The 20,072-nt window shown below is 37.8% G+C and overlaps 1 protein-coding gene across 1 annotated transcript in view; it reads left to right on the forward strand.

Annotated features, from left to right (window-relative positions):
- The window catches only part of LAMA1 (laminin subunit alpha 1), a 104,428-nt gene that overhangs the window by 1,324 nt on the left and 83,032 nt on the right, over window positions 1-20,072 (forward strand). Inside the window, exons 2-3 of the mRNA XM_061994834.1 lie at window positions 18,433-18,603; window positions 18,942-19,054. Of these exons, the coding sequence (XP_061850818.1) occupies window positions 18,433-18,603; window positions 18,942-19,054 (284 nt within the window). The remainder of the gene's footprint in view (window positions 1-18,432; window positions 18,604-18,941; window positions 19,055-20,072) is intronic.

Genomic DNA, 20,072 nt, shown 5'->3' on the forward strand with positions numbered 1-20,072 from the left:
CTCCATGTAAACAGGATAAAATCAAGACTAAGTAAACTGCAGATTCCATATGTTACAGTTTGTAAATAAATATGCTTCATCTTAGTTATGAAAATTCAGTCTTAGAAACATATAGAAAGCCAGACAAAACAACGCAAATTTTGCTTTCCATAATTGCTTTTGTAAGGTAATGTGTTATGTATACCAAATAATCTTACTTCACTACTAATTCATGTTTAAATATGTATGTTAGCACACTGTCGAAAAAGGTAAGAATTTTCCTAAAGCTGGACAAATGTAGGTGATAGAGTCCGATTTTTTTTTTCGTAAGAGTTTGCAGTGCTCACACTGCAATAATCTGTTGCAGCTTTTGCAAATAGTTTAGTGCTGATATTCCAGCTCCTAAGCAGTTTATATAGTTAGAGGCATCTTGATAAAATGCATATTTTTTATATCTATGATCAAGGATACCAGTATATTTGCTCTCAAGCCACCCCTCCTGGGGCTATTTAAAATTAATAATTATGTTTTTCTAGTCAAAAGATCAGGTCAAGAGACTATTCTTGCTAATAGATTAAGTTGCTAGGTATTTTTTTCTCAGCGTGAGAGCACAGATCATGCAAGGAAGCAGGGAGTATTGAACCCCCTGGTGGATAAATGCCTTAAGAAAACCAGAATTCAAGATAACTGATCCTAAAACAATGTGAAGAATGCGATGCAGATTAGAATAGCCATGTTGCTTTTGTGGAAGGTAAACAACTGAAACTCAAACTTACAAGCATCAGGATGATGTAAAAACACAGTTTGTGGTGAGGCTAGAAAGATTTCTTGGAGCTATTGCAGGAGCACTGGAGAAGTTTAGGGGAAAGGTATCATGTCATGCTGATGGAGAGTGCCTTGGTAAAACTCTCAGCATTTCTTGTTTTTCTCTTTTTTTCCTGCTTTTGTCCTGTCAGCAGATGAGGAAACTGGAGCGTAAGATGGTGGCAAGGGCCAGTTGGAAAGTGCTGAAGTCCAATATAAGAAAGAGCAACACAGCAGTAAAGTCACTGCACTGAAAAACTTAAAAGGTTAATGATTGGTTCTTTCAGCCTAAAGATTATTATCTTACATACCTACAAAAAGTAATTGGTATTTTAATTACATGTGTTTTGTTAAAATGTCCCCATCATGTTAAAAAGTTTGGTTTATATTTTCAGTTTTGAGTCTTTTTTTAATCTATGAATGGAGTAACTCTTAATGAAGCATATATCACTAGTGTCCAGATCCAGATGAGAGTTGTTTTACAGCCTCAGAAGCAAATAGATGGTTTGGAGGCTTATGTAGTGGCTTTACTCTGCTGGAATGCGTTCTTAATTATGCTGGAGGGAACAGTGAAACAGGTCTACAAAGTAGAAAGGGAAATCTGTTAATGATTTTGCACCTATTGCCTGTATTTCATAAATTTAATTCTAGCATTGTCAGGTGGGTTTTTTCTATAATTAAAAGCATTCTGCTACTGTAAATATGTGTCAATGGTAACTTTCAAGGTTGTAGTTGTAGACTAAATGTTTCCTCAGCTGCACTTCACCTCAGTTTCTGTAAACTGGTATGCTGTGGTAGCCTGTCCCATTTCTGCCTGGAGTTTCAGGAATCTGTAGTCTTTTAAGTGATGATGCTCAGCAGATGGTGGAATGGCCCCAGGAAGGTGCCTGGGGTGCTCCAGCTGGGCAGAGCTGAACATGGATATTTCTCATGTTTATCATTTGGTTTTCAAACCTACCTTGCTTCCAAAATCTGGTTTGAGTATGGTTAGGCTCTGACTTAATACACAAATTATGACATTATGTTCAGCAACTACATATTTTGCTAAAACATAACTGATACAACTTGCTTATAAATCAGGTTGTTAGAGCACTTTCCCAGGAAGTGGGAGATTTAGGTTAATCTCCTTAGTTTGAGATACTCTGAACCCATATCTCCAATTTCTGAAGGGTGCTGTATTACCAAGTTACTGTGACAGGTAATGCAGGGCAGAGAAACGTGTATTAAATCTCTCCAAACCTCTGTTTGAAACTGAGCTACTGTGTGGCTGAGAATGCAGGTTTAACAGCTGCAGAAGGAAAATGACAAAAAAACCCTGATACTCTAGTTGGATCATTAGGGCACTCAAAGATGGGAGAATCTATTTACAGGCCTTCCTATTTTTAATTTCCTGGTTGCAAGCAACAATCAGGTGTGCAAATTCAGGAGAAAAAAACCCCATTTTTGTTGTATTTGTGGTCTGCTGTTTAGAGTTTTTTTACTGGGTCACTCAAGCATGGCACCAATGGGATGATACATCCCACTAATTCAGTATGGCCAGTTCCACCAAAAAGGGTATATGCTTTAAATATATATCAGCATATGGTAGGAAGATGTTTCAGTCTTTCTGTTTTTTTTTAGTCCTGGCCTTTAGTCCACAAGACTAGCTTGGTAGATCTTAACACTCTTAGTTGCCTTGCTAAAGCCTGGTGCATTCAAAGTTATTTTGTGTTGATACAGTTTCCTCTGACACTTTTGAAACTGCAAGTCAGACTTCCAGAATGTACTTGGATAACTGTATGACTTTGAAAAAAATGTTACACTTTCAAGATGAGCTGGATGTTGCATTTCCAAATGCTTTCTGTAGGAGATGGAAAAAATGGCATAGGTATTTTTTTCATGCTGTGTACTCCACTGATGTATGCTAATTGCTTGAGTAGAGCTTGTTTCCATGAGTCTTAAATACCATATTTTTCATGAAATCTGAAAAAAAATCTGCATCAGTATTTGATGTATACTAATGATGAGTAGAGCTTGTTTCCATGAGTCTTAAATACTCTATTTTTGGTGAAATCTGAAAATTTGAAAAGTTACATAATGTGAGAAATGAGAAGGTTTCTATCCTCTGCAAAGTTTGTCTCTTTTTTTTTTTTTTAATCATTTCTCTTTAAATTTCCTGCTATGCTTCTACCATTGTGAATATTATTTTCTGATAAGAGGACACTAAAAGAAACCTAATCTATTGAGACTTGTGGAAAACTGCTGTGTTGTTCCAGTTTTCAACTTGCAGTGTGAGGCAGGAGACTGATGAGCTAAAGGATATAGAAGTCTGAGGCAGAACTGCATACTGTTGTGATAAACTGAGAACTTTAATTTTTGGCCACATTGGGCAGAATGGTATACTTGTCTTAAGCTTCCCTGGGTTGGAAACCTCATTTACAGTGAACCCACTGCACTCCTTGGGTCTTAAGGGCTGTGGGATGCTTGCTATCTGTCCATGCTCTATTTAATTTTTTTTAGATTATGTGATAAGCCACATAATCTAACACACAGAGGAACAAGGTGGAGTAATCCCATTAATGAACCCAGAGAAAGTAGCCTCTGCCAGGACTGTCTCATGACAGCCATCACTGAATTAGGGGAGACAGAGTGGTGGTGGTGGCTGTCTACGGCAGTATGGGTCTCATTATGGGATGCAGGGGCAGAACACTTTGGGTTTGCACAAGACTCATTTTGGGATGACTAGAGGAAGGGCCAAAGATAATGAGGAGTTGAAGTGTAAAGGTGGTTTAGGAAAGAACAGGTATAGGGCGGGAGGGGAGAGGGATAAGATGTTAAAGGAGGCCAGCTGGCTGTAAACAAGTTGCAGGTCAATACACTTGTCTCTTCATGTCCAATACCTCACCAGTACATGTCCTGTAATGATGTACCTCATGTCCTGTCTTTTTATTAAACGCTGTTTCTAATTGTTCACCTGGGTGAAGGACTTTCTGTGCTGTGTGCATGGAAGTACAAGTGCCAGTCAATGGAGAGGGGAGAGACTGGGGCATCTCTTTTTTTCTGTTGTATCTAGCAACAGGACAAGGGGTAATGGGATGAAGCTGGAACACAAAAAGTTCCACTTAAACATAAGAAAAAGCTATTTCACTCTGAGGGTGATGGAGCAGTGGAAAAGGCTGCCCAGAGGGGTTGTGGAGTCCCCTTCCTTGGAGATCTTCCAAGACCCACCTGGACACATTCCTGTGTGAAATAATCTAGGTTGACCTACTTCTGCATGGGGGTTGGACTAAATGATCTCTAAAGGTCCCTTCCAACCCTACCATTCTATGATGATTCTATGATGATGACCATGAGTCAGAGACCTGCATGTCTTGGATACCTGTGCCTGGAGAGACCAGATCGTGTATGAGTTGTGCAGGTCTGTGTCAGCATGCACTCACCGGCAAAGATCAAGTGAGATGATGCAAAGTCAGACAGCTAGCAGAACAGGAGACTTGGAATCCAGGTATCAAAGCAGCCATAGTTTTGAGATGGATACTGGTGAGACTGGAGGATCTGTAAGTTGCCTGCCAGAGGGAGCAGGAGATCCGAGGCAATAACTGGCCCCTAGACTCCCTAAGTCCACTCAGCAAAGAGACCTGTCTGAATGCATATATGTCTGTGTCAGGCAACTGTGATGAGAAGATCCAGGGCTGACTGAGACATGGTAAGCATCTTGACCAGTAACTGGAGGGAACCATAGTGAGTGTGCATTGGAGGTGATGGTGGTGGGGCAGTGGTGTTTATACAGAGCAGTCTGTGAAGCAGCGGCTTGAGCATGGGTCTGGGGACCTCCAGGGCTTACACACACAAGTGCCAGCAACAGGGGCGATCTGGAGTCAGGGCAGACAGAACTTTTAAGTTGAGCTACAAGAATCCACACTGCATATATAACTGTACATGAATATGTATTTTCTAACATCTTGACCAGCTGGAGCAGGGAGCAGGATGAGATTCGCTGGGGGTGTTTGCATTTGTGTTTCTGTCTTTGATCTATGTGGCTGGCCACATGTATATGCATATACATGTGTTGTGTGTGGCTCTGCATGTGTCTGTTGGAAATACATGCTCATCTTTACTGACTGGACCTGGAAACATTTTGCTACAACAGCTGCGTTAGTACACCCCAACAGAATTCAGTAGAAGAGCAGATCTAGTTCTGGAGCTCTTGGTTTTTATTTTCTGACATGATTTGGCTGTTGATGCCTTAGTGTAATAGACTTTGTTTTACTTAGTACTCTACAAGAGTCAACTTTAGATGACCTGTCTAGGAAGTTCCCATAAACAGAGGCCACTGTACATGTCTGCAGGAGTGTTAACTTTGTTGGTACCCTTGTGTTAAAATGATAAGGTTCCATAAATTCAGAATAAGCAACACAACTATTTTGAAACATTTATTAAACATATTAAAATGAATTTGTAGTGTAAAAAGAGTAATGTAAAAGGTAATGGATCTCAACTAGGTAGAAATTTTGCTGATTGTTATCTGACTTGAGAATGGGAGACAAGAAAGAACTATGAGAAGTTCCAATTTTTCTGGTGGTCTGGAAAGAAAATCTGGGACATTATGTGGGGAAATCATTGTGCTTGGCCTTGATTAGAATTTAAAATTTGGTTTACTTTTTTCCCTCATTTTGAAAGAAAGTCAGCACTAACAAGCCACAGACTATCTCTTCTCAGACTACAAAAGTATGTGACAGAAAAATCCCATGAAAGCATTCTAGATAGATAAAAACCATTTGTCATTCATAAATATTTTCTCCATTGCCTGAGGGTTCATAAAATGCATCACTGGAAGTTCATGACTATCAGTGTATGTTGATGAGTTGGTATTTACAGCAGTCTCACTCAGGATCCTCAGGTGGGGTTTGCTGCCTTCTTCCTACTTTCATTTTTCCAAATAGAGGAATAGCATGTTGCAGAATTTTTGCAAGATGAGATTGATTAGGTCAACTTGTACTTAAATGATATCTCAGGCTTTGTACAGTGGCTCCAGCTTTTGAGTTTTGAGGGGACTGCTTCATTTGTTTGTGGCCAGAGGAAAAAAGTTATCTATAGCAGTATTAATTCTTTTTTAGTTACTTCTACTATTTAGGAAGTGACTTTTAATGATTTATCAGTCACTCTGTGCTATTTTAAAGGGGGAAAAATGGCTTTTGCCCTGAGATGATGATTTAATACACATTTTTGGGTATTAAAATTTTATGGGAAAACTAGGAGAATTATTTTGTAGCTACAATAGATAGAAATAACAGTCTAAAAATTAGAAAGTGTGTAGAAATTGTAAATACTGTCAAAGTATAAACTTTCAATATCCTTTTTACAAAGATCTGTAGATGCACATAATCTAGCCTTCCCTTCTTGATGTGGAACAGCAGTTAGGGGTTCTGGGAAGTTTTCCTTTGTGTTCCTGACACAGCAGAACAGACATTGGTTTTAACCAAAAACCTGATTAAAAAAAATCTCCCTGGAAAATCACTAGTGCTCTAATGGCTGTGTGAGGTCAGAGGGCTATTGAAAGGGACAGGGGATGCATGGCAGGCAGTCTCACACACTGCCCTTTCCACAAGTGGTGCGACCTTGCAAGCTGTGTACAGCTAATGTGGGTTGACAGACTGAGTTCGTTTGCCTTGTCTTTTCTGGACTTTTCCTACCAGGCAAGGCCATGAAGATTCCACTGCTGCTTTGGATGGGCAGAGTAAATTTCAGCCTACAGAGATTCCTTCTGTATTATCATTTTTAACTTGTTAGCTTTTGAGGATTTTTTTAAAACTGTCATTGAATACAGATGTTCCCTAGACAATTCTCTTAAAGTTTTAGATTTGAGAGCTGATTTGCAAGCATTATGTAATTCCTTTTTGAGGGCTCATTTATTGTGCCATGAGACACAGCCCTCCTCTTGATTTCCACATGAGAATAAATGTTAAAACCTTTTTAAGAAATTATTTTCCTGAAGTTGAAACTTTATTTTCTTCTTGGCTTTGCCTGCATTTTTACTGCTCTTATGCTCCAAAATGACCTTGAAGAAAGGCCCATGTCCAAAATGACCTTGAAGGCAAGCCTGTGTCTACTGCCTCCTTTATCATATTTGTATAAGCTTTTATTTGCTGAAAGGCTGAGAGGACAATTCAGAAACAATATAGATAATTTGGAACAACTTGATTGGGTTTTCAGTGGCTTCCTTGTTTCTGGCTGTTGCTTCACATGAGTGGGAAAACCAGCTCCTGGGAAAACCAGCTCCTGAAGAGGAGCTTTGCTACAAGTAGCACTGAAGAGAGCCCACTGTTTTCATTCTTGACTAGTTTCCCCTTACAAACATTTCTCATTCAAATGGATGAATAGCTAATGTGTGTTTTGTTTTTCTCCCTGCCACGACATCCATATATTTTACTTGCCTTTGAAGCACTGCCTTTTGTGCATATCCTGTGCTCTTGTAAGAGGGGAGGGCAAAAAAAGGCTTGTTACTGTGTGCTAATGCCTCTGATGGTTAGATTGTTTCTACTTTATTGGCTGAGAAGGGCTAGATAACAGAAGTTGAAGTGAAGGTTCTTTGAATTGTCAGGATCTTTGGAAAGCCGTTTAAATTAGGGTTGTGAAATACATGCTGTTGAAATTTCTAGATTCCTTTTATTTGCTTTAGAGTCTCTGAAAAACATACCCAATGACTTTTACTAGAAAACACGTATTTTAAAATATGCTGAAGAGATAAAAATTTTGATGGGAAAATGATCACATGAACTCACTGCTGTGAGTTTACATTTATCTACAGTCAATTGTTCATTTATCCCTTTAATAGTTGCTGACTAACGCACTGGTTAGATAAGGCTCTTTTTAAAATTGCCCAAGTAGTCCAGTTTGCTTTTAGATGGTAGTATATCTTTTAGCAGGGTATTATGTATTTTTTTAATATATGTTTTCAAATAGAAAGCAAATTGCCGTGTATCTGGATCTCCATTTGTGGATAACCCTGGGTGTTTGTATTACTTTTGACTACTAACAATGACTCACTAAAAGCTGATTGGAATTTTAGAAACCAAAGTTCTGGTTTTTTTTGCTAATGCAAAAATGTGAGCTTATTATGGAAATGAACTTTAGAAGTAAACATGATTTTTAAGCTAGAACTTACAGGAATAAGTCCTTCCAAGCCCATCACAATTTATCTTCCTTGAAGTAGGTTTAAAGTCTGTTTGCCAGCATCCTTCAGAGCAAGTTTATTGCTAAAGTCATGCAGCAAATGCAAATACTTGTCAAATGGATGACCACTCTTTTCTTCAGTGGTCACACAAGCGACAGCTTAGTTTCTCTCATATTTATAATATTGTAGTGAGGGCATTTCTAATTGGAAAAAAAAAAAAAAGTCTGCAAAGTGCAGTGCAGGTTTTCTGAGGTAGGGAAGGCTGTTTTTTGCAAGCAGTGAGGATAAAGATGTAGCGCCTGGGCATTCAGCATGATTTCTGCCATGACTAAAGGATAACAGATTTTACATAGGGCTGACAGCTGTGATCTGAAGGCAGCAATGGAGCAGTAGGTACAAATCATGACTGCTGGCAGTTATATTCAAATGTATCTTGGCATGGATCAGGTTGCCACGCTGATCTTTAGCTCTGGTGATGCCTCAGATTGTTCAGATTTTTTACTGTGGATACTTGGTGTAAGGATCTGCCATTGTGCTGCCATGGCTAATAGTGGTAATGGACAAATCCAAGCTTGGATATCTCAGTTAGCAGGATTTTCAGCCTATAGTGATAGGAAAAGAGTCTAAGCAGTGACTTCATGGTAGCGCAGGGAAGAGATCAGGATGTTTATACCAAAGAAGAAAAACCCTACTGTATACCACATAGACACTGTATCATCAGTATGTACTAAAACTTGAGCAACCCTCCTTGTCTTTTCTGTCCTGAAGGACAATGAGAAATAAACTGCACATTAGACAGCTCTACCTATATGATCACTGCACTTTCCACAGTAATCAATGTTTTAGTTGTTTCAGGGTAGGATCCAAAATGTGCCTTGCAATTTTTAGTGTCACCGTAGCATTGCTGAATTTTAAATTCAGTTGCTTGAGCTCTCAGTCTTGGTCTTCCAACTGTTAGAATTTTCTTTAAAAATGGCCTGTTGGGCTGAAATGCATAATTCTTGTTTTCAAGCCAAAGGCAAAATACTTTCCGGACAGTTGATTAAAATTCCATGTGGCAGCTTGAGTTACTGAGCACTGATGGCAATACAGAGGAGAACTTTTAAAAAAAGCTTACAATATTTGTGGATTTTTTCCCCAGCTTTATTTCAAAGTACTTTAAATGACACTTTTTCAGGAATTTATCCTGTGTGACACAAATGGCTTTGTTTATGAAGGCACTTACCATGAAACAATAAAATGAAAGTTTGAAGGTGGTGGAGTTTGAAACAGAAAATGTGCAACAATGACTTGCTATTAAAAATTTTTAAAATAGTTGCAACATGCCCTATACATTTGTTAACCTCTCTGATTGGACACCAGCAGATATAAGTAATCAGGGCATGGTGATTTGCAATTTTACTTTGTTGCCTAGAGTAAAATGCTGACGAAAAAAGTGGCAGGATAGATTTTACTTTTTGCAAAGATCAGAAAGCTGCTTCCATGGCATAGCGAACAGTTGGTTATCACTGAAAAAAAACCCCAAATCTACAGAGGTTATTTCCCAATTAACCTTTTAAATCAGAGATTGCAAAATCTTGTCAAAGAGAAGAGAATGATTGAGTTTTGCATGTTTTCAGTATTACACAGCTGCAAATTGTTTCAACTCTGTTCAAGGTGGAGGAAATGCACTCTCTTCTACCCAGGAAGATCTGGCAGTGATACAGGGCTGTGTGTGCCCTGATAATGGCTTTGTCTGCTGGAGTGAAAACATTTTTCTTCTGTGTTTAAAAAGCCCACATCCTGATAAAATAGGAGAGCTGGTAGTTCTGAAATACCAAAATCTCTTCCACTTGAAAAAGCCTTTGTTTATTAATATAGAAATTCCACTTAATTTAAGTAGAAATTTAACTTAATCTAAGGCAGCTGCAATTTGTCATGTTAAAATGGTGTGTTCATATTGGGAAGGTGAAAAAAATTTGTTTCTTGTAATTAGGAAAATGAAATAAATTTTGCTCTTATATATGGCTGGTGAATAACTTCGTATTTATTATGATTTGGTGTGAAGCCTAAAGTTGCATATTTATGCATGCAAATTTAATTAGGATTAAACCCAGACAGATTTTTCATTTCCAAGGAAGGCTTTTTCCTGAGGTTGAAAACAGGTCGTAGGAAAGAGGTGCAGGGTAAGACATTATCTGTTGAGATAGTCGTAGTAAAACATGGGAGGATAGATCCAGCATCAGTTAGAACAAAAGTGTTCTGTCTTCTTGATATTGGGACATATAAGTGACAAATGACCGACATCCTAGTCTTTGACATGCTGGTGACACTGCCAGTAGTACTGTCATATTGATCTAACCTAATATTGTCTTGTGCTGTGTATAAGCAAAACTGAAAAGATACTGAAATATTTAATAGCTGGGGCTTGTTAAGTACCTCATGTTTGAGATAATTTCATTGCAAAATTAAGGTGACTTCAGGAAAAAATAGTAGTGTAATGCTAAAAGAAAGAACAACCCCCATAACAAATACAATGAGGTAGACTCCTCAACGTGGAAAAAGCTTTGCATGAACAAGAAAGAACTAATTTCATGGTCTGGCAGGTTTGTTGTTCCTTGGCAATGTGCCCATCCCTCAACTTCTGTCTGCTTTGGGTGTAAATGCTGTGGTAATTTCTAGGCAGATTCTTGAATCAGCCAACACCATATAAAAAAATAAATACTTGCAAGACAGGATTCGATGGAAGAAATATTGATTATGCTTTGAAAATGCATGCTATATAGAGTGCTCACAAATTACCTACGTTTGTATCAAGTTGTACTATCTAATGCTGAAAACTGGCATGAAAGCTAGTTTTCTTCCTACTGCCCTTTAGTATATTCTGATTGAAATAAAGCATCATCTTACTGCTGATATTTAAGGTATTGGGAATTGCTCTGATAAAATTTTTTTCTGCTCTTTTTATTATTTCCAAGAACTTGAACTTTTTTTTTTGCCTCAAATCCATGAAATTTGTGAATGACCAAACCATAATACTAGAAACCTCATTCAGAGCCATCATGCAAGCTATTTACCAATGTTTTGTATTCTCTTAAAACTTTCAGCTGAAGGCTGTGGTGACCTGCACTCTTCTAGGGAACAATGTATCTCATTTGTAGGAATCTCTGGATGGGACTGAAAATTAGTTACTCAAGCTTCAGTCTTAAGAATTTGCACACTGACCCATATCTGTTTCTTATCCCCTCTACTTCCAATCTGAGTACGTGTGTTGTCACATAATCTCTATATGATCTAAATCTCTGTTTGCAGATTCTGAGCATGAGAGGTTTTCAGAAGGTAGAATGTTGTAAAGTTTTAAATTCAGTAGGTAGAATGTTGGAAAGCATTAGCTAACTTAACGGCTTCATAATCTAAAGGATATCATTTTTGCGTTAGTATTCAGTCTAAACCAGTGTCTAACTCATCTGTGATGTTAAGCCTCGATACTTTGTCAATTACTGTGTAACTAACAAAAGTGCACAAGCTTCAGTTTCTTTCAGTATTGATATTGCCTGGCCTTTCATTTTCTTACTGAAATTTTCCAGTGAGTTTGACAAATCCCTAATTTTAACTCCATCTCTCCTGTACTGTCTATTAGTAAATTTAGTATCTTACAATTAAGACTTAATTGGCTTTCTTCCCTCTAGCTAATTTATTGCCTTGTCTATTTAGCATGCTGCTTCTTAAACTTTTAAATATAGTATTTTATTAGACTTGAGGTTTTCTGCCCCCTTTAAAAAAAAAAACCACACATTTTGTGGTGTTCAAATTCTCTGCTACATTCTGTCCATCAACCTGGCTGTTTGCTGGTGGTTGAAAAATTTTTAGGAAGACAATCAAGTTATGCCAGACTCTTGCTCTTTAACCTTCACAAACTATATGGAGGAAACTAGTGTGGGGAGAATAGTACAGCTGATGTTAATTCTTGAATGAGCAAACTTTTGCCTTCTGTGTTCGTAGTCTGGTTTTGACAGAATTTTATTAATTTGTAATGTTACAACTTTATTAACTTTATAAATGTGCAGTGTTGCACGTCTTTCTAATATGTTTCCCAGTACTGAATGCTAATTAACACATCATCTAGCCCAAGGCAGACCACAAAAGGTAAATGCCTGCTGCTGCAGTATACTATATCCATTAAAGCTTTCATTTCACATGTTGAGTGTACATAAGCAACAGCAGAAAATGAATAGCAGAGAATCCCTTTGACATTTGGATGGAGAAAAGGGCAAATTTTGGTCTTCTGCAACTTGTTTATGCTCTTAACAGCTTATAATGGAATTTTTGTTATTCTTTCTGTGGGATTGTTTAAAGTGAGGTTTACAAAAGCTTAACAGAATCAGAGCTGTAAAATAATCAGCAGATTGTTCTGAAAGCAAGTATTTATGAGCATTCTGCAAATGACTGCATTGTAATCTGTTTTACAGATAACCTGAGCTCATCCCAGGACCTGATAGAGTGTATACATCTCTTTCATGACTGGCCAGGCTGCAGTACAGCAAAAAACATATTTTTACCATTCTGTGCAATGTAAACTGAACTGTAGTGCCTTGAAAAAAAAGAGAAAAGCTTTTTTCTTGGATGTATTAACAAAACTGTCAAGAATTTAAGAAATTATTCTACTCCAATTGGTACTGATGAGGTCTGAGGAACCACACTGTAGGAGAGATGCAAATTGCCAAGAATTCAGGAGGATAAGAGGTTTAGAAAATTGACTGTGGAAAGATTTAAAGGGTCGTTTACTTAGGCTGGAAAAGGGTGCCTGATAACAGCCTTTGAGGTAATCAGAAGCTGTAATCAAGATCATGAAAGATCATGAATACAGCAAAAAGGACTAAAAATTTATAATTTTTAAAGTGATAAAGCACCAGAATATACTTGTCTGGGATATTTTGGATATTCCTCAATGGAAACTCTTGAGAATGAAGAAACTTATGTTCTTACTTTGAAAACTGATTGAAATAAATAGAAACTTCGTCTGGGGAAGATTGTCTGTTATTGACACATTAGTCAACTTTGGCCTACATACAATATGAGAAGAAATAGAGACCAGGTTTTAGGAGAAGGTAGAGGTCTGTCATATCAGTGATGTATTTTTTAATTTGAAATGTTTAGACTAAACTACTTAACCTAAAGTTCTGTAGAGGTTCTATTAGTAAAACTGTATCCCTTAGTTAGCTCTTACAGTCTGTGTTACACTAGCAGAAATTCTGTCTGTAGGGCTACAGAAAAATGTGTGATCAACTTTCAAAATAATTTCTAACAAATGGATTGTTACCTAAGCCTAGTGTGTATGCTGTAGAGAAGCTTTCAGCTTTTCAAATGGGTCAGTGCTGCAAAAATGGATTATAAGGCAGATGAGCATTATATCACAAATTTCTTAATGATTCTTAAGAATGTGGAATTAGTGCCTCAGTTCCTGCAGTTAGGAATTACAGTTTTCAGCCAGTTTTGGGGGAATCAGCCTGGATTTTCATTCTGATTACAGGATAGGATTGTAATGAAAGTGTACAGAAAAAGGTTAAGCTAGGAACATTCACTGCTAAAATATGATGAGGGTAAATCTATTTAGCAGGCAAGAAATTTGAACCAAAGACAAATAGTTCCAGGGCTTTTAGTTGGTAAACTTGTTTAATACAAAACTTTTGTAAGACAGAACAACTAAAGCAAATCTGTGCTATTAAACTATCTTACAGTGTTATAAAGAATGTCACCTCAACTTCTGCAGTGTAATACTACTACATATTTTTTACATTATAATACTCTGACATTTTGTTACAGTTTGTCCTTATCAGTTTGTGTTTCTGAAGTGCATAAAACTATTCTGAACAACTTTCACTGTGTCCTCTGCACATGTTTTCAGTAAGTGGAGAATCTACTGCTTGTGAGCAAACTTCAGCATTGTCAGCTTGTTATGAACCCTTAATTGCCTCAACATTTTAAAGAATGCTAACTTGCAAATGACAATAGACCTCTTCAAGTATGGCTGTGTTCTGAGAAATAATAAAATAAAAAGCTCATTGTTACTACACAGATCAGTTCTTTATGTTTAAGTTATCTTCTTTGTTCACTTACTGCTTTATTATGCACAGCAGAAAAAAAAAGCCAAAATACTAGGGGGAAAAATCAGGCTGTGGCTTTGCTGAATGCCTCAGAATTGCTCACTGAAGTCTGGTTGGGAGCCTTCATTGCATGCACTGATGAACAATCCAGAAAACATTGTCACCTAGGCTCAGTTCCTGGCTTCAGATAATTTGTCTTCATTTCACATATTTTTTTTTTTTTTTTCTAGTTGCTTAAAGCCCAGCAACCACCTTCCTAATTTTCTGAGCTTTCAGGGGATATCAAACAGATCAGCAAAGTTGGATTTGGATCTCTATAGCTTGGAGAAGAGGAAATTGAGGGGTAATGTCATCAGTGTTTACAAATACATAAAGGATGGATGTCAGGAGGATGGAGCCAGACTCTTCAATGATGTCCAATGACAGGACAAGGGGCAATGGGTACAAACTGGAACATAAGAGATTTCAAAGAAATATAAGGAAAAAAACTTCACTGTGAGAGTGACAGAGTGCAGGAACAGGCTGCCCAGAGGGGTTGTTGAGTCTCCTTCTCTGGATACATTCAAAACCCACCTCTATGAGTTCCTCTGTGACTTACTCTAGATAGTCCTGCTCTGACAGGGAGATTGGACTGGATAATCTCTCCAAGTCCCTTCCAATCCTCAAGATTCTGTGATTTAGAGGGATAATGTCTTAAATGCAGCCTTCCTGTAAAGCTTTTCTTTTCACAGTGTTGATCAGGATACCACATAGTATTACCAGATCTTTTTTGTGCTTATTAAAAATATTTGCTGACATAGTGAAGCCCCTGTAAAGCAAAACTCTCCTATGCATCCTCCTGTTTGTATAATTCTGTAAAGTAAATTAATTTAATTAGCTATGCCTCTGCTAGGAAGATTGTTATTCTGGAGAGTGTCTCCCTTTCTCCATATGACATCTGCAAAAAAGTAAAGTATAGTCTCACCCTGTCAGTCTTGTTATGAGACTCCATATAGTCAAATGTGTTGAAAAACACAGACGCAGGGAGATTTTGCCAAAATGCACTGATCCCCTTTCCCTCCACCCGAAATAGTAAAATGGTGAAATACTATTAATTTCCTGAAGAATTATTAATTTGGAATGGGATTGAGATTGCATTCAGATCTAGCTTCACAGAATGCAGTCAAGGGTCCTAAACTGAGAGTACTTTTTGAAGATAAGGAAAGGAATAAATGTGTCTAAAAAGCCTTTGATAAATGACACTCAGCTTCATGGGTTTTCCGTACCATAAGTCAGATATATGTGTTGTTATCTTGAGCACAGAGAATAAGTCTCTAATGCCTTGGGAGTGCACCATAGTCTCTTGCAAAATACTGAAGCAAACAGATGGACTCTGGTGGAAAGATGAAGGAACAAATATTTATATGCAAAGTTGGCTGCAAGTTATTTTAACAAATAGAATATAGTCAACAAAGCTAGATTAGCAAGCTGCGAAGTCTACAACTGTGTTCTGTAGAGATCTGTATGCATCTGTTACCATCCATATGGAGGTGTCTCAAGACTGGTTCAAAGCTACAGTTGTCCAATGTGGTAATGGAACTGGACAGCTCAGCAGTGAAGCAGTGAGGATTTTGTATGTAGCACTTCCCTCCCTTTCTAGTGGGAATTCTAAATCTAATCATTTGTGCTGGACTTGGGGTAGCAAACTGTAAAAGTCTTCAAGAATGCCAATATCCTCTCCTAAAACTTTAGTTTAACTGAATTGTGGTATTTTCTGCAAGAGTCTGTTATAACCTTTTTGATTTTTATAGCAGGATATGATGACAGTCACCTATTTATCTGTAAATGTCTCATCTAAATGTCTGATTCTGTGGCTGCTCACTTTATCATACCTAACTCTTCCTAAGAGAGTTAAAACAATATTTTACCAGATGGTTTCAGTCTTTTTTCTTTTTTTTTTTTAATGGAGAGAAGTGGCAGAGGAGCATCTAAGAGCTCTTGAACTCACAGTTCAAGATGAAGCTGTCAACTTCTTGCTTTCTATTTGGATCCAGGCGCAAAACTCCAGTGCAACTCGGTTGAAGTGTTCTTTTGTGTTATCTTGGTGGGACCCAGAAAACTCATAATGAGACCTTAGTGTTACCATACCATTATTTATTTCATTATCAATCAGCAAATTTTTTAGAAATCAGTGAGATGCTTGATGTTGTGCAGACAAAAGGGCTGAGTTCTGGGGTGAATGCTATGGTGACTTGAGCTTAGGGCTTTGGAATGAAGCTTAGGCCAGCACAGCATTTGCCATCAGTCCTTTTTCTTCATGGCTTTACTGTTCCTTTGGCACAAGTCCATTGACTGAAGGTTATTGTACTCAAATTATGTCATTGTAACAAATGACTCAAAAGAAATGGCAGGGCTACTCTCTAATGTAAGTGAAGGTAATAAATGACCTGATAAGTAATGGATAGCTCTTGGAACAATACTGAATAAGGAACATTTTGTATCATTGGAAGTTAATGTAAAAAAGAATGTCTTCTTCCACCTGAACATTCTTGTCCAATAGAAAAATGGAGGGTGGCATTTCTGCTTTGCATTCAGCTTTAGATCTGGAGCAATACTATACTCATATTGCATGAGGTGAGAGAAGACTGTTCAGAAAGCATGTTACTGGCAGAAGAGCCTCACCAAACTGGTCAATAGGATGATTTGAGCATCCTTGACTGCATCAGATTTAGGTATAATGAGAACAAGGTATCTGACCTAGTCTGGTTTAAAGTTAAAATTAAAAAAAAATAACAAACTTCGTCTCCCTCCTGTTAAGTTACAAGTATAGCACAATTGAAAACACACTGTTAATTCAAATTGTGGTGCAGAGGGCTAGGATTTAGCCACACTTTCAATAGCTGAAGTGAAGGTTTAAATAGCACTAGAACTTTTGTCCAGGCTTACCAGGGTAATGCAATTACTGGCCAGAGATACTCTAAAGGAATATTTAATGTTACCTCATACGGATAGACAGGCAAGAAAAGGAAAATATTAATATCACAGTATTTTTGATGTATGTTGTAGATCTATGAAGTAATTAATAAAGTTTTACTGATGAAATTGGCATATATTTTCACAAATCCATCAGGGTTTTTTTTTCAGAATTACTTATAATGAAAGAAAATAAAATTTTAATACCTCACTATTGTATCAGTAGCAATTCTTGCAGCACTGTTCATGTGCTATACCAATGCTCTAGCTTTGATTTCAGCCCATTGTGTTTAATTTCTAAAGATAGGACCCTTTTTTTTTATTTCCAAAACAATTTCTCTTTTTCAGAGTTGCCTCTGAGTGGAAATGAATCTTGCAAGAAAAGAAAGCTATTTAGCTCAGGAGGGAAGGCTGAAAACTGCTAACAATGTTGCTGAGAAGCTGTGCTTATTTCTGTCACATTATTATTTATTTACATTTTATCAGTAGCCTTCAAGCCAAAGTAAAAATTTATTCTTTTTAGAAAATACTAAAGATTCCTGGTCTAGTAGCATAATCTATCTTGAAATGCTTTGTCTGTTGTTTCATTATTCCAGTACACAAAAGCCATACCATTTGAAAGTACATTAAAGTGTTTGTGTAAAGATTAAATAAGCAGCAAGCAAATTATCCCTTAGACTTTATACAGTCTGCAGAAAAGCTCAGAGCAAAGGTCTAAAGTACAGTCTCTAAAAATTGCAAGCCTGGATCATATTTGGAGTAATTGTGTTGATTTTGTTAACAGAGAGCTCCTGTTAAATTCCATTTTCCACATTAGCCAACCATATGCTGTACAATTCTGACTTGCTTCTGGCAGCCTATCAGTTGTCCTCCTGGTTTTGATCAATTTACAATGTGAAGAAAAGGTTTAGTAACTGTAAGAGATAGTTAAGTAACTCTTGTGTTCCTCAGCAATAAAGCACGCAAAGATGGAGTGAAATAACAGTCAGGGTGCCATGAGAGTCACAGGCTTCCTAAGGGCCATGGAGGCTCCTGAGGAGTCTGTCAGGGCAGGCCTGGCAGCCAAGCCCTGTCCCACTGCCCCAGGCAGGAGCAGAGCAGCTGGGGCCACTGGACAGCCCCAGCCCAGGGCATTGGACACCTCTCTGGAGACAGACTGAGGTTGGGTGGGGATATAGATCCATGGATAGGCTTAGTTTAGCAGACTCTGTGGATGGGCACAACCAGGCTGTGGGAAGTTAGAGACCAGCCCTCCTGTGACTGTGAAATTGCTTGGGCAAGGGTTGATGGTCCTGTGATATGTTAATCTTTTCACAAAATAGTTTCCATTATATTTTTCTATATCCATGGCTCTAAGCTAGAAACTTGTCAGGAAACCCTGTATATTGAGAGACCTGTCTCATACCTATATCTGTATTTGCTTGCCTTACAATGTAGCTGATAATCGTTATTTCTTTCAAGGCCTGTTCCCTGCCATTTTGAACTTAGCCAGCAATGCTCACATCTCCACCAATGCCACCTGTGGGGAAAAGGGACCAGAGATGTTCTGCAAATTGGTAGAGCATGTCCCAGGACGGCCCCTGCGCAATGCCCAGTGCCGCGTCTGTGACCACCACAGTGCCAATCCCAAAGGCAAGTTTCGTGTGTTTTTGTTTGTTTGTTTGATGGGTTTGTGTCATCCTTTTTGACACTTTCCATGAATATAGGGTGTATTGGAGTCAAGTTCTTTTTACTATTATTCTCCCCACTATATGAGTGATTCTACCTTTGAGCAAATTGCAGAGAGGAAGCATAAGCACCTTGAATCACCACTAAGCATCACAGAGTCTAACGACAGCGTTTTTGATTCCAGCTTTTACTTCCTTTATGATGGTGCTTTATTGTACTCAGTGTGAAATAAATGTGCTGGGTCAAAGAAAATGCAATGAAATATATTTTCAAGAGATATTTAATTTTTCACTTTACAACAGAGCAGCACCCAATTTCCAGCGCAATCGATGGTACCAATAACTGGTGGCAGAGTCCCAGCATTCAGAATGGGAGGCAATATCACTGGGTAACCATCACATTGGATTTAAGGCAGGTGAGTAGCATTTAGGTGAGCATCATTTATTGTATGTAGGATCTAAGTCAATGCGATTGATTGCAATTGTTCTCTGTTTAGATGGTACGATATTTAGCAGTTGACCATTTGCTGTCACATAGTTAAACATGGATTGTTCAAAATAATATGAATTTACTTTAAACACATGTGTTTTTCAGTTATTGTCACAGAGCATCTTAGAGATTTCATTTCTGTTAGACTGTAGTGGAAATTACCATGCTTATAGCATATAGGTCACAGGTCATTGTAATTAATGGAACAGTAATAATTTTATATGTGTGGATGAGAATATTCACTGTCATTCCTTCTGTATTGGTAACCTTCCTCTGCCTGATCCTGCTGTCTTTTTTCCCAGCAGTCCTCTGGTACTATTTTCTATCACCTTTTATTTTATGCAAGTTACTTAAAGTCTGGGTTATCAAAGACTTATTTTCAAGCAGCAAACAGTGTTTTCAGGTCATTGTTGTAAGTTCAGATTTTATACGTAAGGATGCATCTCTTTCCGTTTCTTAAATTTAACAATTAGCCTGTGACCTGATCTTTGCACTTTCTTTGTAAAAAACTAATTGATTTGGAGTAGGACGTGGTAGAAACATTTCATGTTTGCTTTAAGAAAACAGAGCCAAATATGCTTCCAAATATAAAGTCTTTCAATTCATAGGTATTGTAACTCTGATAAGGAGTTTCAGAGGAGGAGAGAAAGGTGACTGGAGGATTATTCACATCAATTATCTCACAATAGATCTCAAGTTAAACTCTTCTGTTTAAAATTCTCAGTATTTTTGCATATTTGCATTAAATATGTAAACCTGTTAATGCAATGGAATGGTCAGATTGAGGTGTAAAAGGTCAGAAAGTTCAATTGCAGGATCTCTAGAACTCTGGAAACACAGACTTTCCTCAGTGGAGGAATGTCTTTCAGGACTAGAGAGCCAAACACTCATCAAATGGGGCAAAGTTAGTGTTACTGCAAGAAAGTTGATTTGACAGTTTCTGT

Source organism: Colius striatus, chromosome 4 (assembly GCF_028858725.1).
Source record: "Colius striatus isolate bColStr4 chromosome 4, bColStr4.1.hap1, whole genome shotgun sequence".
Classification (NCBI taxonomy): domain Eukaryota; kingdom Metazoa; phylum Chordata; class Aves; order Coliiformes; family Coliidae; genus Colius; species Colius striatus.